We start from the raw sequence: 27726 nt of genomic DNA, 5'->3' as shown, positions 1-27726 counted from the left end.
CTTACTGCTTAAGTTTTTCTATATGCCACCAGCTTAAGGGCCCTCATACATGAAATGACATAACTACATGTGCATAGCATAAGACTGTATGGGCCAATGAGCATTGAATATTTAGCCATTATATTGATGCTTGATGCTCAATACTCGATGCTTATTGGTCCATACAGTCTTATGCTATGCACATGCAGTTATGTCATTTCATATGTGAAGGCCCTTAGGGCTTTCACACACACCTGCCATAGCCATAACGTAAAATGTATCGTAAGAATTGACCAATCACATTGAGATTCGTCGAATTGTAAGGTCGCCATTTTGATGAATACTTGATGATCAATTCTTACGTTACTATTATGTCAATTTGTGTGTGGAGCCCTTAAGGCATCATAACAGTAACGTAAGACGTACCGTAAAAATGAACCAATTACAATCGAGTATTCACAAAAATGGCGACCTTACGGTTCGACGATACTCAAAGTGATTGGTCAATTCTTATGCAGGATTTACACCGCGTCCGATTTCCAACGTACAACGTCCGATATCCAATAAGAGAACAGCTTTTTAATAGAGAATTTAATTCTCCATTGGAAAACTGTTCTCCTATTGGATATCGGACGTCGTATGTCAGACATCGGACGCGGTGTGAATCCTTCATTACGATACGTCTTACGTTACTGTTATGTCAATTCGTGTGCGGCGCCTCTTAAGGCCAAATTACACTAGCGATTGGCGATTGACGATTGACAATTAAAGATTAGATTTTAACGAATCAACAACAAGCTTCAACTTTGGCTTGCTTCGTTCCAATTGATCAACTTGACCACTTTTGCAATTTTCACCACGCTGTGTCAAAACGATCTTCAGAGCTGCGTTCCAAAACTCTATTCGACGGGTAGAGTAGCATTTAATTGATCAATAAGAACAAACTAGGATTTCTTTATCATGATTGGTCGAGTAGAGTTGTGGAACGTAGCTCAGTAGGTCAATTCTCTACTTTTAGGGCTACATAACTTTTAGGGCTATTCTACAATTGAGTAAACATGGTTGTAAATGGTTGTAAGTGATTACGATACCAATCAGAATAAAGTAATCAATGAACAAAACATTCTGATCGGTTTATCAATCGAAACTCGCGCGCTCCACGACACGCATTCGACGTCACGCGGAAGTGACAGGCGCGTGCGCCATCTAGTGAGAATTGACGTGATCGATGAAACCGGAAGCCGGGCGGTCCGTTCTCGTGTACAGATGCCTCGCCAGCGTTGGCCGCAGTAGGCCACATGTGTCTCGTGCACCGCTTTCCCGTGGAAAAGGCTCTCGCCGAAGATGCGCCGTGTTTACGTAACCGTAAGCGGTAACGCGGTACCACGCCGGTTCTAATAGACGTGCGTACTCATCGTGAGCATAGCACGCGGTCATATCGGACACGCAGGCAACGCCGTCGCGAGTTTACGGGTCGAGCAGTGAGCCAAATCGAGACGACACAGCAGTCTGTCTGCGCTGTTGTTCGCTGCCAGCGCTCTCGCAGCGAACCACGGGTGTATGGTAGTGTACAGACGATCGTTCGTCCGGCAAGTACATACGCAATTTCGATCGTGTCGCGCGAGTTCGCGCCGGTAGTTCATCGATATCGTCGCTAAAGCGCCGAGTCAGCGCGCTCGCCTAACCCATACGCCGGAACACGAGGCGCCTCGTGCGTCGTAATTTTTGCTGCCGCGGTCGAACGTACGCGCTGTCGCAGAGGTCGGGCCAGTGCAGCGCGCCTCGTGTCGCGTTACCGAACGCGCCGCAGTCGCAGCCTAAGCGCGTCAAGTCAGTGAATTCGTTCGTACGGTGTCGCGCGTGCAGCGGCCGCGTGTTCTCGTGCAGGCACTGCGCGCGCCTGCTGAGAAGTGCCGATTAGAGAGAGAGGGAACTGTCGCGCTGTTTCTTCCGTCGCAGTGAGTTCTCAGTCGCGTATCTTCGTATCACTGACGAGAACAATCGTCGCGAGCTAGTCGGCTTCTCGACATGAAGAATCTCTGTGCCTCGAGACTGTGAAGTGGAGGTTAGATCGCCCGTCTGCGTGACTTGCGCGAGTGCGAAGTTGCTCCATCTTTCTCGAAGGAGAAACGAGAGCTGTGCTCCAACTCCTCTCGCGAGTACGACGAGTCCGGAAGCGCGACGGTGGACCCTCGTGGCAGGATCGAGTGCGCACAAGGTGCGACCTCGTGCACGGTTCTTCGTGGGCCTCGTGTTTTTGTCTCACGGTAGCCTCGTGTGCCTGCAAGATGGCGGCCAAGGTAGCCAGTGGCGCGCAGGGCGGTAGCGAACGGCCAGGAGGCCCCGGTCAGTCCTACGCCAGTGTGCTCAACCCGAAGAGTGGCATCGAGAACCGAGCGAGCACATGCACTGGCAACAATAAAGAGAACATGGGCGGTCAGTCTGTCAATCAGGTGACAACGACACTGCAGCAACATCAGCGTCAATTGCATCATAGCCATCATCAGCAGCAACAGCAGCAGCAGCAGACGACAACTGCGAAAGAGCAGAACACGTCAGCGATGGCATCGAGCGTCGTCAAGGGTAAGTCCTATCAGAGAACCGGCCGGTGTCAGCCGACGCAGACGACGCAGCCGACACAGACGGCGAACAAGTGTCCGGACAAACGTTTCTGCAGTGACAGTTTATCAAATGCGCCGTGGAGTGTCCTCGTCGAAATGGACACACCGCCGATCGCCGGCGTCCGTAAGGAGGCGCTGACCGCGCCGCCTCGCGACAATGACGTCGACGAGCAGTTGAACAACGGCGACGTGGGCAGTGACGGCGAGTTTCAAACGGTCGCGCCGAAGAGCGCCCGGCGCAAGGAGAAGTTGCGCGAGCAGCATCATCGTGATCATCATCGGGAACGTCATCGGTTGCGCGACAATAGCCGCCATCAGCAGCAAACACGTGGTCTCGGCGGAGCCAGCGCCGGCGCTGGAGGCGTCGGTAGGGGTGGCAGTAACGAGAGGTCGCACAAGGAACGCGGCGACCGTAACGTCGCCTTCATAGTCGCCACCGCCGCCGCCGCCGCCACTGTCACGGAGCACAACTCTAAAGAAATTCACCGGAGTGACGATCAGGATGTCGAGACCGAAGCGCAATCGGCACCCCCGCCGCCTTCCATCAAATACGTCGAAGCGCCCCTGCCTGCGGTGAATCCCTGGACGAAAAGCAGAACGTCCGCGACGACGCAAACCGCCGCGACCTTGGCCTCCACTAGCGTCTTTGCGATGCAGGTTGACAGGCAGAGCGAACGAGAAAAGAGGGTGTTACAGCCGCAGCAGCAACCGCCGCAGCAGCAGCAGCAGCAGCAGCAGCAGCAGCAGCAGCAGCAGCAGGTTGCCACTACCGGTGAGTTGAATCGCGATACCGAAAATATCAATACGCGAAAAAGTACATTTCATAAATCTGTTCTTTGTTCCTAAACTATTGCACACTTGTGGAATTTGGAAAGATATATAACTGCCTTGTAAAAAAAGAAAGAAGGAAAACTAGTGAAGGTTAATTACAATTCTCAAGTACAAAGAATAAATCTCGTTCTTCTGTAGACCTATTCGACGGTGTCGTTATTGTTGCGAAGTTAGAGAATCGCATATCTGATCCTTTTAAGAATTTATATATGTGGAGAAAAATTCGTGTTCTTCGTGTAGAGAGATGATCATGCTGCAAGCTTCCCCGTAGTTCTGCAAACGTGCAATCTGTTAAGTTTTTCGAGCTAATCGTTGCGACATTGCAATGCTGAGACTTTCAAGCTCGCTCGCAATACGCGACGTAAGCTTGACGTAAGTGGAGTTAGAAATCAAAGTAATCTATTTCGCTAACGCGAAATCGCCCACGTCTAATCGTTTACGCCGAATGAATGAACTTTACTTCACTTACGCTAAGCTTACTATAGACGAGGCTTAATGAACTGATCAATGTGCGCGAGTTATCCTTCTTAATATCGAGAAACTTCTTTTCGTCTTATTTCCTTAGTGCGAAAAAATATTCAAAATTTTCTGGGAAAAGAATTCCGAATACTGGTTCTCCGTGTTCGTTTTGGATTCAAGTTCCGTTTTTTTCATGCGAAAATATGTATAAAATGTATCTAAAAAAATTTGTTTTGTTCGCACAAGAACAGACCTGGGAACAAAGAAAACCGTATTTCCTTTCTGGAAAATACGAAGCTTTGTTCAACCTTTTGCTTGTAGATATGACAAAGCGCATGAAAGAAAAGTCCTAAAAGAGATCAGGTTAGCTTTTAGAAAGATACGTCTTTGCTACCTGCGAGGATCGAGACTATAAGTTATAGAATCCTTTCTACAAAGGTCCGCATAACTGTTAAAATATTGAAAGTCTCAAGAGTAGACTTTATAATTTATAATCCTAATAAAGTGTCCTTTGAAGTATTTAGAAAAATTTTCGTACAAATATAAAGACGGTAATTACCTTGTGGTAATACGGTTCTCCACTGTACAATGTGTGTTGCAAGTTTCTTTGATTATATGTTGAAACTATTACTTTACTTTTCACTTCTTTGACGCGATTTAAGTCATAAGTCCTGTTTTTAAATTTGAGAAGAAAAAAGACGTAATTGTTTGAGAGATTTGGTGATACCTTTTTTTGCGGTACCTTTGTCGTTATTATAGATATTTTTATATAGATATTTCTCCGAAAATTTCGAAGGCCTTTTATCGTAACAACAATGCAACATTCAAATAATAAATTCGAGCGTTCTTTTCGTGGAGAGAATATTATTCTCTCGTAAAGTTCGTAAATCGTCTTGTACTTTGCCCAGTTGCGAAATAGCCTTATCGTCGTTCTCCAAACTTTCCGACACGCAGCAAGGGTGTTACGATAACGCTTACATAATTATTAATTTGTTGTGCGTATTTGCGCGAACGTTTTATTCCTGTGGCGCGCTGTCGCTCGTCCGATGTGCTCCGTCGAGATTCAAGAAACGGTGTCGGGATACTCGATTTCGCGAGATATTTCCTATAAATAGATCGGCCACACTTCGATATCAAATGTTCTCATAATCCTCGAAATTTTAACATGAACTCGATCGAGCGAGGAACACGCCGACAAATGTTACTCATTTGCGTTTGCACAAATTTTCACCCATCGAGGTCCTCGAATTTTTCTACTTTCAAAGGTGACAAAGGATCTCGTGCATAGACGTTTCTTTAAGCCGGGATCAGACTAAAGATTGTCGATTGACAAATGACGAGTAGCGATTAGTGTTCAACCAATCCAAGCAACATAGCCAATAGCTACTTTGCTTTAATTGGTTGGAAACTAATCGTCAATCACCACTTGTCAATCAGCAATCGCTAGTCTGATCCTGATAGACAGATTATCTTAGATAGATCACACAGGCGAGATTGAAAAGCAGACAACGCATCATAGTACGCTCGTAATGTTTGAGCGTTATTTAAAAGGATGCCTTAGGATCGCGAGATATCCACGCGGGACAGACCATGCGGGAGGTCTGTGTTGGGGCGAGGAGGTATATATTACGAAACGTGTAGCATGAAAATAGAAACGCGCGAGTGTGCGCGCGCGCGCGCGCTGAAAAATCGAAGCGCGAGACGGAGAGAAACGCACAATCTTTATCTTGCGACGATTCCCGTCGCACTATAACGCAAGTTCCGTTATCTCAGGGGCAGGGAGGGAAGAGAGCATTTGATAATTGCACGAGATGTAGATCTGAAGTTGAATCGTCGAGAAGAGAAATCCCCGAGTCCGTCGCGCGACGGACATATCGATACTCTTGGGCCGTTTGATAATCGTGATGATAAAAACGACAAATTACGTGAGCGGCCAAGCAGGAAACCTTATCTTCGTGCTTTTAACACGTCTCGGATACACGTGGCATCGCAATGTCCATGTTGGCACAGGGAGATCGACATGTTGTCTGCGACGATTAATTTGCATATCAAGAAATTCGAGTCGCTTTCCGTGAAGCGAAAACTATCATTCGTTGTTTCTTTCTTGCTCTTTTTTGCCACGAGATATCGCTTTCCCCGTGTTTATTGCAACGCAATATTTTTAGTGCTTTTTTAAATGCCCTTTTTTAAATTTAACATTTGTAAACGACTTTTTTTAACATAAAGCAGATATATCTGAACGTGTATCTAATCTTGGACAGCTTTGATCTTTAAACTTTTATTGATATTTGAACTTTCAATGTAAAATATTTACGCTCAAGATAAAATTTATACTGAAATATTTATGTCCAGTGTAAAATATTACATATGTGTGTGCGTGTGTGTATCAATATGCATGTATTTTGAATACATATACTCTATGTTAAAAGTTCAACTATTCGTATTTAAGGACCAAAACAATAAGAATGTTCAAGGTTAGATATGTGTCCGGGTGCTTTCTCCTTTATAAAAAAAATTCTTACAATTTTTACCTTACAAAACTATATAAATAGATAAAACAAGAAAATTAAATGAAACTAATTTACTGCGATGAATATGAGCCTTTAATATAGGTGCGATTTTACTCACACCTATATTAGGTATGAGTAAAATCGGTCAGGTCGGTATTTGATAAAAAAATTTATATTGCTTATTATATTTCAGACATTGTATACTTTTGGTTTGCAAGAAGAAAAGCTGTTACGTCCCATAAAACGGCTTTTTTCCATGAAAAAAAAACAAGCTCCTCACAACGCTGTGCGCCGCCGAATTTGCGAGTCGCTATTACGCCGTGATTACGCGGACGCGCAATTGATCCATTTGTCGCACTGATCGCACCACGAGACGAGCGTCACGGGGAGAAGGCGACGCGAGCGAGCGAGCGAGCGAGCGAGGGCAACGACATTGACACTCTTTCCCTGGCGCGGTGTAGACGCCGCGAGTTACGACGGTGCGGTTACGAGGGTGTCCGTAGTGTGACGCGCCAGGTCTTACTTAACAGTCCGTTCGATCGAACGAACGTTCACTTTCGTCCGAGGGAGCGGTACGCGCGCGAACTTTCTCGATTTAACCGTCAGCTCTCCGGCATAGCGACGTGGAAAGGCGGACTCTCGCGCGCGTTCACAATGGCAAATTCCTCCCGATCTCTGGAAACGAGCCGCGGCCGAATTGTCTGGCGAGTCTCTTCCGGTCCCTTCTCTGAAGAGGAACTTGAAAAACCGCGAGTATCCGTTCGGGTAAATTTAAGCCCCCCAAGAAGTCGACGCGAACGAAAAGTTTCGTTGAATTCGTCAATGAAATTTTTTCACTTTTCACGAATCCAAGGAAATAGATCGATTCGCAAATTAGTGCTAAGACTTTAAAACGTAAGCGCGATCGCATTGTAGACGACCCCTATAAATTCTTGAAATCTTTATCTTAAAAAACTCTACTTTCCAATCATTTGGTTCAGGATACTCACATACAGATAGATATAAACATCTAGCTCGATAAATATTAAGTCTGTTGTTTCTTTTAATTTGTTGAATTAAGATACATTTTTTGCCTTGAAGTGAAACAAATGTATTACCGGAAGTTGAAAGAAAAAGGAACGAAATTTCAGGACGACACCAGAGTACAACTAAAAAAGGAGACAGGCTTATCGTCAGTCATAAATATGACAAATATCCTAAGTCCTAATCTTTATCTTCTAGGCTGTGAGGAAGAAATTTGGTTCATAGATATTTAGATAAAAATTATCGAGGAAACGTCCGAGTTCTCGTTCATCGTATTTCTGAGATTACTGAGATAAAAACATTTCTCATCTTAGGCCGAAAATAAAGAATAGGTCTATTTTCGAAGAAAACTTGTAAACTATTGCAATGAGCTCGGGTGTAATAAGTATGCTTTCTTTCACTGTGACTTATTGCACTAACGTGCACTGGTCCAGAATTTCTTCCAAAACTTCTTTCTTTCGAGCAAAATCTCACGTGTCGCAAAATCTCGAGAGAGAGTTGAACGATTTTATTCCATGCATTTGATATTACGTTGCGACACATTCACACGCGCCTCGTAACAGGACACGCGTGCTCTTCAATGACGATTCGTATCCTTCGACGTTTGTTTTCGTCGGTATCGTTGACCGGTCGCAATGGCGTATGCCATACCTCTCAGCCAATTTGCCTGAAAATATTTTCCAATTTCTGATGACTCATTCTTCTATCGCGTGAGAAATGACGATTTCGCTGTGTTTCAAGGGCTTCCGCGCTTTTCATGGTCAGTTTATTCGCTTGTTCATTTCTTCCTCTTTGCTCGATGTGAATTTCAGGGTCAACGAGATAACGTTTCTAATCACTCCCTCAGAGTGCCGTTTGCGTGGATTTGTTGTCCTCTCCCCCCCTTCTCTTTTATCTCTATTGTGTTGGAGAATTCAACGTTCTGTAACTAACAGATGGTGCGACACGACGAAGATCATTTTGATGGGATGAGGCTCAGACACGTTCAACCTTAAGTGCGCAGCGCGAGAAGGTTGGGCCTTGGATCTTACCGCAATTGACCAATTTTGCCGACGCGTTCGATCCACATTAAAATATGTCGCAGAAAGTGAGAGTCACGAGAAGGGAAACCTGTTTTCGCACAGCCAAGCTGCCGTGATAGGAGTTAGAACGTTCGACCGGCGAATATCTTTCGATCGTCTCGAGTCGCTAGGACAGTGTTTCCCAATGCATACAGCTTGATCGCGCGAAAAACTGCATTGCGTGCGTCGATGAGAATTCGGCTGGTTGTACGTCGCGACGCAGCGAGTCAATATTCGTATCTCTGCTGCATTACTTAATGAAGAAAAGAGAGAAACGAAACAATTCCTCGAATTTTGCTTTTTTCTTGCTTTTTCGTACGAACGAAACTCAGATTTTTCCTGTGGGAAATCGTTTGGGAAACATCGCGCTGGATGGGAAATGATTCGCAGCGCGATTCATCTTTCGCGATCTTACGAATCAACTAAAATCGCGTGAATGTCGATAACACTTTCCAAGGAAATACGTAGAAACGTCGCGTAGTTTTTTTCCGTCATCTGTCGATTCCCTTATTTTCATACACGTGCCATATAAGCGTATATCTTATCTCTATCATGTTTGCATATTTTTAGAAGGAGAACATTTGCACACGGATATTTGGTTTTCGCCTCTCATATTTATTTAACGAACAGCTTGCGAGCAGATTTCAAAGCTCAAAAGGAAGCGGCTCGCTCTGACGATTAAATGTACGAACTTGCAATGTTTGGCACTTTTGAAAGTTATTAAGATTGAATTCGACGTACCAGTGTACTATTTGATATCGACGCGATTGCGAAAAGCCTTTGGCCGGAAAATATTTCAATATTCGACAATTGACGATGCAGAGGAAATCGTTTCGTAAGTTTGCGCGAATGTACAAATTTTACTCAATTACAATCTCGCGGATAAATATTACAGTACGGGATCACTGAACGATTTCCAGCTTAAATTTACACCTCAGGTCGACTGGAAATGATATCGCTTGACAACGTCACGTTGCTTGGTTACTAATTGATCAAACCACCGGAATACTTTCCACGACTTCGCCCTGCAATGTCGAATACATCGTTAGGATCCCTGAGAGTTCATCATCCTTCTCGTTTATAATTTATATCAATTTCTTATAATACTTGCTATAAGTTTCTTCTTCCGGTGATAGCTGAATAAATAAAAGTCACAATCAGTTGGCCTTATGCGATTTTATTGTGTATTCGCGTCGCTTAAACGCGCTCTTTGCTCGTTTTCTTTCAGCCGTGTTCGCAGCTTCGAAATTATTCCTTTCAGAAACAAATTATTTTCGCTTCAGACGAAAAGACTTGTACAACAGTTGCGTTTGCATCCTGCACACTGGGAGACAATATATCTAAGAAATATTTATTCCTATATTATAATATAATTATATTATACTATATTATAATATAACTATAATAACATATTTATTTTTACTGATATCAAATATTTTTCAAGTAAGAAGGTACATATTTTCTTAACTTAAAACCTTAAAAAATCTTTAGCTTTTTATAAGTAATTATTTATTCGATTTAGATAAAAAAAATTTAGATTTACGTAAATGTAGTATTAGTATCCACAAAATAAATATTTACTATTTTTTACATATTTTTCTCTCAGTGTACGCTTGTTGTATCTTACATAAGTTCGGGACACAGTTGTATTGTATATAGAGAAAATATTGTAGCAAAAATTACAACAAAATTTTTGTAAATATTTATGATCAAAATTATTATATACATTTGTTTGAGAAATGTTGTTATGTTTGACTTTTTACTATATAATTATTTTAATGTTTTTTTATATTATATATCAAGTAGATCGTCAAATTTATTATTTGTATAGTAATTTATACTATAATTTTAGTATAGCTAAGCTTTGCAGAAAATGTAAGAAGAAATATAATTTTAATGTAATTCTTAAGATCTTTGCAGGGGTAGAAAAATTTTAACCGTAATTGTAAGGTCGTAAGAGAAAACCGACCAATCAGAGTTGATTATTCTCCTTGCATTCGAGAAATAATCGACAGTGATTGGTCGGTTTTCTTACGACTTTACGGTTACGGTTAAAATTTTTCTACCTGCAAAGGCTCTTACTATAATAAAATTGCCTTGGTGCGCACGGCGATCGAAAGTATTCCCATTCTTCGACGTTTCGAGCAACTCCGTCAGCGTCGTCGTCGTCGTCGTCGTCGTCGTCTTCGCCGCTGGACTGCTCCCCGAGCCAGTCGGTTCTCAGTGGCTTGTCGACGCTCGAATCGAGACTTCAGCATCGATCGCGATTGAACGCAGTTCGTGGTTGATTCTCACGTGCATTACGTTAAGTACGAACGAGTATCCAAATGTCGACTCGCGATTTCGTTGCATTTTACATCAACGAGGAGTGACTATACGGCGACTTCGTTTCTCTTTTCAGATCAACGACTCACCTGGATCACTCAAGAGATCGTCTCTTATTGATTGAATGCATTGATATATTGTAAAAAAATTCGCGATTCGCTCGGCGTTGATATCGCACTCTGATAATCGCGCGGCGGTGTGTGCTCGATAGTCACATCTCACTTCGTTATGCGTGAAGCTGTGAAATTTTTGACCGCTTAATCGACCAACCAACCGACCTAACCACCGATCCTCGTCGCTGACGCGATTAAATCCGCAATTTAATTAGACTGGAACTCGCGAGCACGATACCAGACGAAACAGATTATTAGGAGTATTGTGGCAAACGAGAAAAGTCGCGACAAGATGAAGATAGACGAGTGCGGAAACGATACTGTCAAACGTGAGTTGGTTTTATCACAGTCGTCACATTGTACACGCCGTAAATATGTGATGTAAGCTCGCGGCACACACACATACATACACACACACACACATTGCGGAGATGCAGGTGGCAACATGCCACGCTTTTTAGTCGCGAGTAAATAAACAATGATTTAACCGAACGCGCGAATATGTAACGGAATAGGCAACACCGTTTTTGCACGAGCTTTTGCCGCTCCTCGGCTTAGGCTTGTTGCCCAATTAATTTGTCTTCGTTCGTATTTCAATCGGCTTCCCCGAGCTATCGCTCGTTATAGGCTGCTTATGGCATTATCATCTGTCGCGGTTGCGTCAGTGGAGTGTTATCTGCGAGCGTATCGTTCAAGTTTTACGACCACGAGTGTATTTTAATTTATTACCGAGTGTGGCGCCCACAAGTTCGAGTATGTTGCCCTTCTTTTCTGCAATTTCGCATCACGTGCGGTCGAGACTCTTACGTAAGATTATTTTGCGCTTCGCGATTACTCGAGAGAAAAAAGAAGTAGCCTTGCAGTCACAGCGAAGATATGAAAAGTTAGAGCTAAAATGAACAAGTGACCGAGAAACATATATACGTTTATCGAATCCAGATAAACGACAGAGATAGAATTTCTATCTGAACTATTTGTAAAATTTAGAATCACAAGAAAGTAATAGTCTTTCTCTCTGTGGAACCTATTCAGATCAGATCAATAATTAGTACACGGAGAGAATATTGTAGTACATTTTTGTTAAGTATATTATTACTTTTATGGATTATCGCATCCTGGTCCAGCGAACGCAATTTCTGGTATTCACAGACGTATTCCTAAAATTTCTGATCCCAACGAATGGTGGCGGCCTCGTTTTTCTCGTATTTTTTACCTGGCAAATAGAACGTGCTAATCGCGTTTGCTCTCCCGTTGTTTATTGTTTTCGATCGCCCACGATCGTCGGCGATTACATGTCGGGTTCAGGGCAATGTGCCATCCCGGCTTCGCAGCGTCGTCCAAGACTCTCTTGGCACCGAGACAAATTCGGAGTGATCCGCCGCCGTTGATGAAGCGATTCAAACTCTAATCGAGATCGCGAAACTTGCTCACGTTTCACTCAACTCTCTCGCTCGTAATTCCAGCGTTCGTCTCGTCGGCTCTTTCGCACGTGGCGCAATTGAAGAAACGAACTTTGAGTCGCGTCGAGTCGGGTGAGGAAAAATTACCAGAGAACCTTACAGAACTCACAAATGTCGACGAAAAATCCAAAGACCTTTTGACGATAATTTTCTCCATTCGTTCGCTTGTTGAATGAAAAAATGGAAATGTACTCACGATGAATGTAGACAAGAAAAAAGAAAAACTACTCTGTTATTGTGGCCGGATTCTCTATTATCTAGAGATCAGACGTGGAACTCGCTTGTAGGAACAGGAAGATTTCTGTAGAGGATATCTACTCAGTTAATCGTTCTCAGTTATCTCATCGGCATTTTAATGGCATTTTAATCGGCATAATGCATCTTAACGTCCAGACGAATCTTTTCGACCACAGTGGCAGAAATAGTATTTCTCGTCAGCCAACTTTTCGTCTGGTTCTCATCCAGAGTTACTCAAACTGAAGTTTCTTTTCCGTGTATAATTAAAAAAATATAGTTAAAAGTATAGTTAAAAAATAGCTGTCTAATCTCTTCGCAAATCCTTGGAACTTAAATGCATAGATGTTAGTAAAGTGACGGTCGGTGTACGTACAAACTCGTCGTTCGTAAAAGTTCATGGGTAGATAAGAAAATATTAAATAAAGGGAAATAAAAGCGATGCGAAATCGTGATTTTGATGTAGAACACGTATAAGTAGCCGAGATATGCGATGATATTAATTCGGGAACCTTGAACATGCGTGAAATTTATCGAGACCAACTTCCCGAACGTTACCGTTCTTAAAAACATATGTTTCTTTGTTAAACATATGTTTCTTTGTTATAATTTTTTTCAAAATTTTTATGAAATCGTAAAAACGATTTGATAGATTCATATTCCTTCATATTTTCATCGATTTAAAAAAAAAAAAGCATTCGAATTTTGATAATTTTTATGGAAGTTTATGAGCAAATATAAATGCACTGGACAAAAATTTGCTCACGCTTAGGTTGTATTAATATTAGTTACAATTATCGCTACCCCCGCACAATCTTTATATGGATGGTGTGCAATTTATCGCTTCACTTTTTACGACTTGCGAATTATTCGCTATATCGTATTAATTTTTACTACAACGACCTTGCCGCTTCAATCACGACAGGGAGCGGTTACGTGTTTCCTGGAGTGTGCCTCTTAAAAAAACGATTAGCACGAGCGCTTTACACGTGAGCGTAATAATTTACGACGTATCGGGCGGGGAGTAATCGGAGAGGTTGCCCGGTTTCTTTTTTGTGACTTTCGGAACATATCCGTCTCCAATGAAAAAATTCTCTTATTGACCAAGAAATTTTTCTATTGGACAAAAAACTTCGTTCCAAAAAAATCTTTCTGATTATACAAACGTAATAATCGCGAAAGTAGTCGAGAAACATACTCTCAGGAGAAAGAAAACACGCCGATTACCGATATCTTTCAACGCGATGATGTAGCAAATTACAAGTACGAGCTTTGTCCTAGTCCTTTTCGTGCTTGGCGTCGTATATATTCATTTCATTTCCCCTCTCCGGCTCGAGATGTGTCGGATGTTGCAGATAAAAATATTCGAGGAACATACGCGTACGTGCGTCGAAGATAATCGAGGTCACGCGGTTTGGAACAGGTTATAAAAGGGGTCGATAAGGATATAATTACTCGAGGGTAGCTTTCGAAAAAATTTTAACGAGGTCTGGAACATTGGATTTTGCAATCGACCTTATACATTATCGCAAACCTTTCCGCGCCGCTGATTCGTTATAATTATTTTCTTGCTTCCTTTTTCTATCTTTCATATTAATACGAGTTTATGTTCTTGTAACTTTTGTAATTTTATAATTGATAAAAATTGGTGCGGCTTTGTATGACCACTTTACCGACGTTCAAATCATTGGAGAGAATCGAAAGATATGTAACATTTCGTACGAAATAAGCCGAATATAATTTCAATGTATTTTTTTCTTTGTGCAGAAAATGGGGTCAGCAGTAGTGTTCAGCCTACGATTGTCAAAGCTCCCAGAGATAGGAGAAAATTCAACCAGAAGGTATGTGCAATCTATCGTCGTTTTATCGGTAAAGAGAACTAAACTTTTATAGCGTGTATGCACAATTGCACGACGAACGTGAAAGATAGTTTTTTATCTCTATGGCACTTTAAAAGCTAGATAATCGTTTATAGCATATAATAAGCGATTTTACATGCCAAGAAATAGTATCATAAGAAATATTGTAAAATATTCCTATATTAGATATATATATATATATATATATATATATATATATATATATATATATATATATATATAGATATATATTATATAAGAGTCGTAAATGCAACTTACTTCTGTTGACTGCAGTTAATAACAACGATAATATGTTGCATTGTTGCAGGCAAGTGACTTTACAGACATCGGAGACTGGCCAACTTTGGGAACACAAGGAGAGGTGTGTTATTGAATTTTTTTTGTATATTGATTATAATACATTATAAAACATGCAAAATCTAGAGCTTACAAATGCTTGTAAATCTGTGAGTGTTGAATTTTTGCTAGAGAAATTTCAAGTGTATGATCCTGAGGTGAGAATAATTTAGTCTGAAAATCGCCTACATACCATACACCACATACCTTCTGCTCTTATCTTGATGTTATCTTGATTCACAACACATTGTACTGCATCTTTGTCCAACTTGAATATTCACAAGTGATATTTTGTTTTAGAAAAAGGTGACCACATCACCACCTAAACAAAATGGTACTGTCGAATCGAACAATTCCAAAGAGACTAGTACCAGCGATGTTGAGAACAGAGGGAAGGAGAATAAAGAGCAGAACCACTGCCAAGACGATAGCGACGAGAACGAAAAGAAAAGAAAAGGTAAGGAAGTCGCACTTGAATCGTACTATCGACAAGACTACGACAAAATGTAAATTAGATAAGATCTTTATTGATCCCCTATGGGATTGCAATTTACTACATTTCTTAACATCCTCGCCTTTGCTACCCGCCACATATATACACATCTCTCGTTTTCCTTACTTACATCATATTCCTGTTAACATCTTATATCTACTTATAACCATCTTAATCCTATCTTATTTACTAAACGCCTTAATCTACGCCTTCATCGCAACTCCGCTCGCTCTGCACCTTCCGCTTCCTGACAAAATGTAAAGTAAATGTAATGATTTAATGAAAGCTTCGTTTTCAAATACTTGCTTTACATTTGTAGCGTAAACGTAACCTTTAATTGTCGCGTTCTTTTTAAAGTGAACAAACAGAAGTGGCTTCCGCTGGATATTAACCCACCGAAAAGCCGTGGTAAACGAGAACGATCGCCAAAGTATCAAAGTCAGAGGGAAAGAAATAACGAAGGTAAAATCATTGCTCCTTCCCTTCGTAAAACGATAAATCGCTTTAACTGACGATAACTAATGTACCTTTTATATATAATTACATTATATTAATATTATTAAATATTATTATATTATATCAAATATTTACGTTATTAAGTACAGTTATATAATACGTTATTATAATTACAATTTTCATACATATAACAAACAGATGGTGAGCAAACGTGGCGCGAGAGGGATTATGACCGATCGATGGGGTATAATAATTATCGAGGTGGTCGCGGTGGAAGAAGTTACAGAGGCAGAGGACGCGGACGTGGTGCTAGTCGAAATGGTAATTTCAGGTACCGACAGGATCACGAATATCAAAATTATGCTGGCACGGATTATGTACAGGTACGTCTTACACGATACGGAAGTTATTATCGCGAATTACGACCACCTCGTTTATAAATGATGTTAATATATATGGGAATCTCTCTGACAAATTTGATGGAGATTAAATGAAAGTAGAACTGATCGTGAAACTTGTATATCTCTTACATAGAACTTATCCACGACAGACACGTCATGACTTTTTATTCCTTTTCCAGATGCTTAAATACGAACAGCCGGATCCTACATATATGATGGGACATTGTTTGGGAACGTTCTATTATAATAATTACATGAACTTAGATACTAACACGTTAAAAGAATATATACGGAAACAAATGTGAGTTTTCTCTATCTCTGTTCTTGTATTTAATTCAATACGTGACATTGGAATAATCGTTTCATTTTTCTCTACCTTCTTTTCACAGAGAGTATTACTTCAGCGAAGAAAATCTGATGAGAGACTTCTATCTTCGTCGCAAAATGGACATTGAAGGATTTGTACCCATCACTTTTATCGCATCTTTTCAGCGTGTACGAAATTTAACAATGGATGTACGTTTAGTGACAGAGGCAATTATGGAATCTGACAAACTAGAATTGGTGGATGGCTACAAGGTATGATAAAATATACTTTTTTTGAGAGAAATTAATTCAATGACACATATATAATAACACACATTATATGTGTGATGTTATAATCCGAATAATATATAAATTCTTCGTTTTTAGGTCAGAACAAGGTTTGATCCGTCAAAATGGCCTATTCTAGATACAGCGGACAAACAGTTCTTTCCAGATTCTTCAGAATTATACATACCACCGCAAAATGAAATAATACCCAATATACTTGAAAGCGATTTTTATCCTGCTTCAAGGCCTTTATCCAGCATACCTGAACCTCTTGCGGTTCCATTTGTTCTTCAAACTGATCCTGCCATTTCGATACGAGCAACGTGTGATGAATCGGAAAGTATTTCTTTGTTGATAGGCGAGACTTTAAATCCTGATGTGCCAGAATTTATACCGACGGAATTGACAGGAAATAGTAATGATCTACCTACCGCTATAAACAAAAATAATGAAACGAAGAAGGAAGAACAACCTATAAAAACAAAAGAGATCATTGCCGAATCAACAAATAGCATTGTAACTCCTATTTCTAATCATAATCCTTTTATGAAGAAAGACAATAAATTACCGATTGTGGCACATTCTTCCACTTTAAATTGTTCGCAAGAGGACCAAGAAAATGGAAAATCAAATTCATCGAACGACGATACTTGGCAAGAGGTAATCAATTATTTCGTACATAAGTTTCACATTTCTTAAATTACAATACATTATATAGTAGATTAGTAAATTAAATATTAGAAATTTTTAACTGTAGCGTATAAATATAACAAGAAATTCATAAAAATAAATTATTTGCAGGTGAAAAGAAGAGTTAAGCAGCCGCACAAAGAGAAATCTGAAGAAAAAGAGAAACCTGATACCAACAAACGCGAGGAACGAGAGGAATTGGATTTCCAATTTGACGAGGAACTCCGAATTGGTCGAAATAATGCCTTTTCAGAATGGTCAGTTTAGACTATAAACATCTGCCTAAAAGTTTCATGAATGACATTAGATAAATGATATTTACTAACTTAAATAGCGTATTAAATAAATGATATTGACTAGCGAAAATTAATCTAGCGCACTCGATGAGACGTATCAATTGTACTTTGTTAATAATGAGAATTACTTGAAATAAATTTATCTTTATATATTTTTTGTTGTAAACGATGTCAAACTAATTATTCTATTTTACTCTGTACAAGTTGTTTTATTTAAGAGCTATGTTAATGTTGTGTTAAGATAAATTATATCTGTCAACTATTATCTGGAGGATGCTGCATTCATATAATATTGAAAGCAGCACCAAAACAAAATCAGTATACGTTTGCCAGATGTATTATACTTTTTTCGGTTACGTTAAACAGGTCTGATGATGAAGATTGCGAACTGTCGGATAGGGATGTTAATAAAATCCTTATCGTCACGCAAACATCTAGACCTCCAAAGCACGAAGGTTATGACAGAACTGGAGACTGGGTTACAAGAGTAAAAATGAGTCGGGATTTGGAACGGGCCATTAATGATGGATTATTTTGTTACGAAGAAGATTTATGGACTCAGGATCGCCAAAGGGTAAGCTTGCAATTTCCCATCTCGTGTTTAGAAAGAACTCAAAGGACAAGTGAATCTTATATAAATCAAACTTGTGTTAAAATAGTATGGCTCGTCGTCGTCCATTGGAAGTTACAAAACCATCAATGTAATTAGCCAAGAGGACTTCGAAAAGATGGCACCGAAAGCTCCTAGAAAAGCTAATCCGGAATTACCGCCGCCACCTCCCTCTATTGCAGACGATTTGGAACTTGTGCAATCGTTATCACAGGTATTATAAAGCTTTATACAATTAAAGAGTAAGTCTTGCAATAAGGAATGTCGTTAAACTGAAATATTCGTCCTACAGCTACAGCTTCCGTCTACGAGTCAAGAGTGTCAAGAAAGGAAAGATCGTAGAACAGAAAAGAATCGTTGGAATGAAAAGCCAAAGGTCGAAAGAGAAGAACGAAGAGGTGCGCCTCGTTTCTTTGCCGTTGTAAAGGATGGACCATCCGTTGATCCGAGAACGCCCAGAAAAAGGAAAACTCGTCACAGCAATAACCCTCCAGTGGAACATCATGTCGGTTGGATCATGGATGTTAGAGAGCATCGTCCTCGAACATACTCTACGGGGTATGTAATGTGATCGCATTTTTGTTTTAATGCTATATTAATTAATTTTCGTTTATTTTCGTTTTATTTAATCTAATATCGTTATTTTATATATTATATTTATTTATTGTTCCTTGTATGTATGTGTGTATGTCTCTCTGAGACGTGGTAAATGATGATTCATTCTTACTTGTCTTCTTTTCCCGACTGAAGAGATTACATTGTAGAAAAACTGTTGTCTGAGTGAAAATAGATAATTAAAATACAAAAGTACAAGTTCACTCTGCACACTCTAAATTTGTGTTCTGCTTCTGTTTATTATTCTAGGAGTAGCGCAGGCACCAGTCCTAATGAAGGTTACTTGTCGAGTAGCTATGGTAGCGTACCACAGGCTCTACCTACGTTCCAACATCCAAGTCACGCCTTATTAAAGGAAAATGGTTTCACTCAGCAGGTGTATCACAAGTACCATTCGCGCTGTTTGAAAGGTATTACTGACAATATATCACACACACAGATATTCTGTTAAATTATCAGTTTGACCGAGATGATGAACCTTTCTTTTTGTCTTCTTTTCCCGACTGAGAGAAATACCTATGCAGAAATATTTTTATCTGAATATTCTTAAAAAGAAGATTGTTTTAATATTATTAAATCAAGATTTTTACTTATATGCTATGTTCATATTTTCTTAGAGCGCAAGCGGTTAGGCATTGGATTATCGCAAGAGATGAATACTCTTTTCCGTTTCTGGTCGTTCTTCCTGCGTGAAAATTTCAATCGTACTATGTACGAAGAATTTAGGACTATTGCCAAAGAAGATGCTTCCCAAGGATACCGATATGGACTGGAATGTTTATTTAGATTTTATAGTTATGGCTTAGAGAAGAAATTCAAACATCCACTGTACAAAGACTTCCAAATGGAGACAATATACGATTACGAAAGTGGTGAGTCGAGATTTAATTTCTGTTCACTTTTGGAAATAGCACAAAATAGGTTGTTTAACTATAATTCCGTGATAGTTGAACGGTATATTTGTGCAAGAGCAAACGTGATGTTTCGCTAACGCCACGAGGACATTTGTCCTTTGAGTGGAGTTTGAAAGTAGCATCACGACAAACAATTGCAGTAAGCAATTTGTCAAACCTCATATGTAGATTTATATTCTAATATAAGCCATAACGATGATATGATACATATTAACAAGTTAAATCGTTTGAATCAACAGGACAACTGTATGGACTGGAAAAATTCTGGGCATTTTTGAAGTATTATAAGAATTCCGATCGGCTTCATGTGGATCCTAAACTGAAAGAATACCTATCGAAATTCAAGAGCATCGAAGATTTCAGGGTAGTGGAGGTAAGCATGTTTACGGATAAACACATTTTTATACGTTACACATATATTGATTAATTCATTATCCTTCGCATTCATCGGATAATGAGTTTAACTGTAATTTCTATCCGTTTTTGGAATCAGCACAAAACAGATTGTTTAACTATAACTCCGTAATAGTTAAACGGTAAATTTGTGCTAGAGTAAACGTGATGTTTCGCTAACGCCACGAGGACACTCGTCCCTTGAGTGGAGTTTGAAAGTAGCATCACGACAAACATTTATATGAAGCAACTTGATCTCTGTTAAGACTCACTCAAACGTTTTATCCATTTTTAATTGAATTTAATCAATGTGTTTTTAGTTTATGTTTCTAACTCATACTTATCTTGTTTCTTACAGCCACAAATACTTGAGATGCTTTACGTTGCGAAAAAGCGCAATAGAAGCGTATCCGAAAGCGCCAGCGGCGAAGATGTGCGAACAAGCAGAGAACGTCGGCTCTCGGGTGGTTCCAGCACCGTCACACTGCCAACCACAAATTCTGAAAGTAGTAACGCGCAAAAGTCACGTTTGGAGCCCGTAAATTCACAATTTCGTAACAGAGCTAGTTCCTTCGGTTCCGGCAGGCTAACGAGCTATCCTCGACGATGGAACGACCCTACGACGTCGTCGTCGATCAATCAACGAGATTTCAACAAACATCAGCCTCGTAGTAGGCACAATTCCGATTCCTGCACGAAATCTCATGAAGTAGTGAACAAATCGCAAGTCACTGCCAGAGATCGTACTCAACCAAGCTCCAAGCCTGAGACGAGCAAGTTCGTCACCATAAAGTTGGAGAGCTCTTCGTCCTCTTCCCAGAAATGAAAAACTCAGTTGTGACGCGGTGATAAAACGCGCATAAACTTTCATTCTTTAAGTGATTCTACGAAGGTGAAGGAAAGTGCATCATTCCGCCTTCGGAAATGGAACGGTGTTTTACGTAACGTATGCCGTGAGAACGTTGAGTGATAATGATCGAAAAAATATAGTGCATAACGATGCACCGACAAAGGTCTGAAAGAAGAAAACATGGGAATCGCCGATTCTCGCGATCACGAAGATTGTCGTCGCGGAGTAGAAACATCCGCGAAATGTGAATGCGCAACACTAAGCTTGTAACTGTAATACATTATTCGGTAAAATAGTATCTAATTTTTATTAGAGTCTCTAAGCAAGGCATGGTCATCATCTCATGTGAGATAATTTTACTTGCTTTTCTTCATTGCTTATGATGTTTACATTGCACTACAAGATGACAAATAATTAACAAAGAGGAAGGAGAGGGACGATAAGAGCCGGACATGTATGTATAAGGAAATTTAATGATGTAAATTTATTCAGGTCTTTTTGTCCGTAAGTTTTATTTTGTGTGTTTTAATCTTTATATACACAGGTTTTTCGTGACAAAGAGAATGCACTTTATATTTTTACATCAAGAGAGTAAATGCCAAATGTGAAAATGTAAAATTATCTTAATTTGAAAGAGACGACATACAGATCAAGCATTTGTATTCGTCAAACGTATTAGATCCGTTCGATCTGCACGTTCCTTTGTTATTTTACTCTCTCCAATATCCTAATTTATTCCATCTTAAATGCAAAAAGTGCCACAGGATACGTTTGAAATAATCCTATTATTGAGCTTAAATATCGTATGAAATTGATAGACTAATAGTGATGATTTACAGCTGCACAACTACTTGTCTAATTTATACTGTCTTTTGATTATGGAGATCAGAACTGGAACTCGAATTTTTTTCTGATTATTGGGCGCTTTTATTGACAGAGGCACCCCTTTTTGTGTTTTTTCTTCTCTTTAGTGAAGATCCTTTTTATAGTAATTTTTTACGCGTTAAATGTGCGCTTCTATTATTCAATGTATGTATAATTTAATACTTTTAATAGTAATTATTTAATTTCGGATTGGTATAAAACCCATGTCCCAAAAAGTGAGAAAAAAATGCTTTCTTTAGTAACATATGAACATAGTTCTCTATAAGTCTTATATAATCATAAAACTGTTTATTCATGTCTATTCATCAATTTAATGATATAAAAATTTAAGAAATATTTTCTTAATACAATGAGAAGTAATGATTTGATATCACAGTAGTTGATTACGTTAATTTGATTACAGTGAGATTATTATCAAGTTTATATTATTTTTATGCACTTTTTGTTAGACTTGTAATTTTAGTTTGATCTATCATAAATAATCTTGATAGTTAAATAAATATTAAATCAGTCAAACGTACAACACAATACAATGACATATTTATATCATTATTTTAAAAGAAAAATATGTAAGATCAAACTTACATGATAGTAATAAGGCTGCTAAGAGCTAAGCGTTGATATTGGTGTCAATAGTAGTGGCCTTATTACTATCATATAAGTTTGGTTTTACCATCAGAGCTCTAAGACACATGTTTAATTACTTGAGAACTATGACTACGCTACTAAAGCATACGCATTATATGAAAAGTAATACTATTAATAATGGAATAGACCGCCCGTCTGTAACAGTCATAATAATGTTTAGAAAAGATGAGTCGCTTTTTCCATGTCCAAAAAATGCTGTTGAATTATAGTAGTAACAGCTGTAAGAAATGTTTCGCGCTAAACTTTATAGTTTACTTTTCAAGATTTCCGTATTTTACGGATGATTATTTTCTACTTATCTTATGTTTGCCATATTTAATTTTTGACCATAAAACAATACATAGACAACGGCGCAAGCGTAGTTCACATAGAAAAGTTGACATACCGAGAAATATCAACGAAATCTTATCAAATTTTCACATATTCAAATTTAAAATCACCTAGAATCTTAGCTGATAATCTTTTCGAGATTATCAGCTGAAATTGTAGTATGCTATTGTGTATTCGTTGATTGAATCTGCAAGCATATGGACTTAGATAAGTATGCGCCACTCGAGTGATGGTTCTGTCAAAATCCTGCACTTTGAATCGAGTGAAACAATATCATTACACGATTAGTTCACATTGTATTTATTCCGCGTCATGAGAAAAGGAAAAAATGAGTTGGACATTTGTAAATAGAAAGTACAGTAAGCACTGGGCTTGTCAGTCGGCCAATCAAACGAATCGGCGGATTTCATTTCTATTATTTTAAGCAGATCGACAGTCGAGTCGCGCTGAGATTGTTTTTAAAACGCATATTCGAAGGGACGACGATCTATTTAGCCTTTCTACCCGTATTCCGATGTCGTTCTTAACAGACACACGCACCACTAGTCATGCATCGTGCCGATGTACTATATCACATATCGTTTCGTTCGCTTAATCACAGAATTTAAGCGTAGAAAACTACACAAGCGATTGGCAGTAAAAATGAGGAAAACTCTGGCTCACATATACGCGTTAACAATTATCTGATGTTCACGTGTGTGATGTAGTACACGTGTAGTCACGATACACTAAATATTTATTTGCCCAAACGGCGCGTGCGCGCGCGTATATTTCGAGATGTCTCACGATTGAGATCTACACAATAACGACATTAACGCCGTTTTCGAAAACGGGTTTTCGAGATCGGACGCGAATGAACCTCGCGAGTGTAATTTTAATTGCAATATCAAATGGGCGACAAGAAAATGACTCCGACGCGGACGCTTACGTGCTACACTTCCGCGTTGTCCGGTGCGGCATTTCTTAAATTTTTCTCCCCGCGGTCTTTCCTTTCTTCGTCTTCCCGCTGTTACTATGATAACTCCCTTCTCATGTCGAACGAAGGCGAAATGCAAAGCGGAGTCGCGTGAATTCTCATACAAAGAGATTACTTAGTGTCGTTAAATACAGAATCGTATTCCGCGCGTCGTCGTCCGAATTCCCCGTCGGCGACGCTCAAACGCAGCAAACAATCTAATTGTTAAATTGCCCGTTGCAAGTGCGTATTTTTGATGTGCTCTTATTGATTCTTACGAGGCGAGACGCGCCTCCGCCTAGTCGGCTTCTTGATAACAAATGGTTTGCACCTCGCAATCGTGCGCAAGAATAACGCCTAATATAAATTTAGAAAAAAAACGCACCCGTCGATACGTTTCCGCGAGAACACATTTTTTTTTAGCGATCGCGACAACTGACGATGATTCTCGAACGAAACGACAATCGAAAGTCACTGCGTCCGCTCGAGAACGATTCGTTCGCGAAGAAGAAAGAGGGATAACGTACGAGTTTGACATTGTCATCATTATCAATCATAATCATCGTATCATTATTACTACCATTTGAAAGAAAGTTGCCTGGTTTAAATTTAAATTAGCATATATCAATATGCTAATACGGTATACACAACAAAAAGTCCCGTAAATATTTTTCGCGTTAAGAAACTTCTCGTGCTCACTGAGCGAATCAGAAAAAAAAAGAAAACGAAACGTTCTCGAGGAAAGGAAGAAAAGAACGATCGAGTCGAACGGACGGAGGAGAGAAAAAATGAGGAAAAAAAGTTGTATTAGCACAAATAATTACCGGTCGATTTTCAGTCAGTCGCGATATGATAATAGCTATTGTACAGATACCAGACAAAAATGGAGAACAGCGATAAAATAATCGTAAAAATCTGCTCACGTGTTGATTACTGTACATACTTTCATAGTTCGGTTTAGATTATAGTGAGCGGTATACGCCTGTGTAGACTTATCAGAGTAGTTTTTAAGCGAGTGACAGATTTTACTTTATCGGTGCCGATTATACAATAATGGAGTAACGTCTGTTTAACGATAAAAATTAGTATTGTAAGTTTAAATTGGTTTGTAATTTAGATACAAGCTTATAATATTTAGACGGACTTGTTCCTCGTGGCGTGCCGCGAAAATCGTGTGGAAAACGTACAATTAGGGAGACGTATTTTCTGAGAGGGAAACGTTTATATTGGGAAAATTATGTTGGGAGAGAGAACGAATACAAGAAATACACTGACGAAGTGCTGAATTCTTCAATGTAGGAACCGTTTCAATGTAGGTACTGTTTTGTTGTCTAAATAGTCCAAGGCGTTGCAGGATCACCCTGAACGTGTGCAAGGTGTCTGAAGAGTGTCTCGACACGTCCTGAGCACATTCACAGGATGATCTCGCGACATATTGTGCTGTTTAGATAATATATTAAGCGTTATTTTCTTTCCGAAAGAGGCGATCGAAGAAATGTAGCATAATAATGTATATAGTTTTTATCCAAAGTCGATGAGCCACGCCACGAGATCGACGTCCAAATGTATAAAAAAAAGGGCAAATTATATGTATGCATATATATACATATATATGTATGTATAATATATGCATAATATATGTGTGTATATGTATATATACTATAAATTCGTACATTGTTACTTATATATTGCTAATAAATCTTAATTTTACACTTAAGGCTTATACTATAAAGGAAAGAAAAAGCGGGATGGGGTTACTGGTTGCTGACACAATTTTGAGAAAATGTATAAAAAAAATATTTCGTATATAGATTATATAATGCTAGAGAGAGTGAGAGAATGAGAGAGGGGGAGAGACAGAAATTGAACGAAGAGTAATCGATTATGTAGATGTGAACATGATGTTTTAAGGAGGGACCGTACTGGCATTTTCATATACATTGTTACTTGATCTTCTCAGGCCTCTAGATTCCATTCGGGATCGCCAAACTTCCAGCGCACATTGTGCCTTTGTTTATAAGCTCTTAAACTATGTCTGTTGAGCGTGTACGAGGTAGGTTTAACTTAAACTTTCGCCAACGAATTGCAGTAGTTTCAGAATTCATTCAACGACATCGGTACGCAGTAAACGAGCTGTATAGTGATATTTCGGAGAATTTCACCTCCGTATAGGAAACATTTCGGCCAGAAAAGACATGCCGATCTGAAAAAAAATTGTGCGAGTAAACCGTTGTCGATAGGGTCCCTCCTTGAGCATCGCGTGAATGTATGACCTATCGAGAAGCGTCCTTGGCGGCGAAAGCATGTGCAAAATTTGTTAAGCAAGATCTACGAATTGCGCGGTCGCGATTCGATCTCACGATATGAGTCGACATTACTTATATTGCTCATGTAATACGTTTGATCTGTAATGTGTCAATACGTTATTATTGATGTTATTATTTCTCATCGTCTCTCACTATACTCGTTTAGTGGTGCTACGATTTTAGCGCGGTAAAGTCTCAACTCGCACACCACCGCATCACTTTCGCTTCGTCGAATCCGTTCATTTTGCCGCTGCAAAAGCTGTATCGTAATCTGTCGCTCATCGTGATCCGTCGGGGGAAAGCCTCGGTATTTTTCCTCGAGGTAAAGCAAGGTGAAACGAGACGACCGAACGATCTCGACAGTCTTCGTCGAAAATTATGAATTTCCATCGGCGACAGGTCGTCGAAGTCCAACATCTTCCCATTGATCGTTTCATCTTATCTTAGGAAATACCGATATTTCCTCCTTAACACTTTGACTGCCGCACCGAATTCGAGCAACGCCGAATTCTGTGGTTGCCCCACAAGTACACGCTTCCATAAAGCATACGGATCATGTGAAGTACACCATATCAATGGAAAGATGATTACATCAAATTCTGTTATTCAATTCACTTTTACGCACACAATATCTGAGTTCTTATTTAATATATTGCTTCAGTATAAATTGTGAAACCGATATCTTTTCGTTCAAAAGACATTCACTACAAAAAGGTAATCTTAAAATTTAATTAAAGATTGTGTTATGTCTCTTAGATTTTGCTTTTCAAAAGTGTGCAAGAAATAAACTTGAATAATTTTCTTTTCGATACTTTTATATATTATATTAATGACATTTATACCGTTTCCATTCAATGTCCTTATGAGTGTTTAATAAAATGTAATTACAGAGATTTAATAGTCATTCTTAATTAAGTAAAACCGTCGCCCATTGACGAATGAGATCTTTGTGAAAACTGCAGAAAGCCAAATACGAGTGACTGAGCAGTCAGAGTGTTAACGATCGGTCGAAGCGACTCAACTTATCGATCGTTATGGGATAATTTCGCGTAATCGTAATTCACAACGACTCGCCCAATCTGGGAGCTTCGGAGACGACTTGTGGGACGCATCGCAAATACATTCACGGACACAATAGCTCGGAAGCTAGTTCGAAACGCGATATAATTCTTTCGGAGGACGGACATTTGTTTTCGCGTACAATAGTGCCTTCGAGAAGAACAACCTACTTCCGCCGAACCGATTATTAAAAAGAAAAACCAAGAAGAGAGAGAAAAAATAAGAAAGGAAGAAAAGAAGAAAATAATGTTGCATCACCTAGCGCGTCTCCGGAACGAACGAACGAAGAAGAATGGGTTTTTCAGCGAACGTGAATTTAGGAAAGATTACACACATATATACACACACACACATATATATATACATATATATATATATATATATATATATATATATATA

General features: G+C 39.4%; 2 protein-coding genes across 2 annotated transcripts in view; one reads left to right on the top strand and one right to left on the bottom strand.

Annotated features, from left to right (window-relative positions):
- The first annotated feature begins 1236 nt into the window (after nucleotides 1-1236).
- Nucleotides 1237-27079, top strand: LOC116854041 (la-related protein 1B). Its single transcript, XM_032835522.1, has 17 exons — nucleotides 1237-3372; nucleotides 14384-14457; nucleotides 14804-14857; nucleotides 15133-15289; nucleotides 15683-15787; nucleotides 15980-16164; nucleotides 16362-16483; nucleotides 16572-16761; nucleotides 16876-17436; nucleotides 17578-17723; nucleotides 18129-18336; nucleotides 18422-18586; nucleotides 18665-18930; nucleotides 19237-19397; nucleotides 19605-19859; nucleotides 20141-20274; nucleotides 20653-27079. The coding sequence occupies exons 1-17, from the start codon at nucleotides 2268-2270 to the stop codon at nucleotides 21118-21120; spliced, it is 4356 nt and encodes a 1451-aa protein (XP_032691413.1). The 5' UTR covers nucleotides 1237-2267; the 3' UTR covers nucleotides 21121-27079.
- A 185-nt stretch (nucleotides 27080-27264) lies between these two features.
- LOC116853995 overlaps nucleotides 27265-27726 on the bottom strand; it is a 1297-nt gene continuing 835 nt past the window's right edge. Inside the window, exon 3 of the mRNA XM_032835421.1 lies at nucleotides 27265-27514. Within this exon, the coding sequence (XP_032691312.1) occupies nucleotides 27291-27514 (224 nt within the window). The 3' untranslated portion in view covers nucleotides 27265-27290. The remainder of the gene's footprint in view (nucleotides 27515-27726) is intronic.

This window comes from Odontomachus brunneus, unplaced genomic scaffold (genome assembly GCF_010583005.1).
Source record: "Odontomachus brunneus isolate Ranch 3 - 2012 unplaced genomic scaffold, Obru_v1 Obru_scaffold_007, whole genome shotgun sequence".
NCBI classification, from domain to species: domain Eukaryota; kingdom Metazoa; phylum Arthropoda; class Insecta; order Hymenoptera; family Formicidae; genus Odontomachus; species Odontomachus brunneus.
This window is presented reverse-complemented; position numbering and strand designations above follow the sequence as displayed.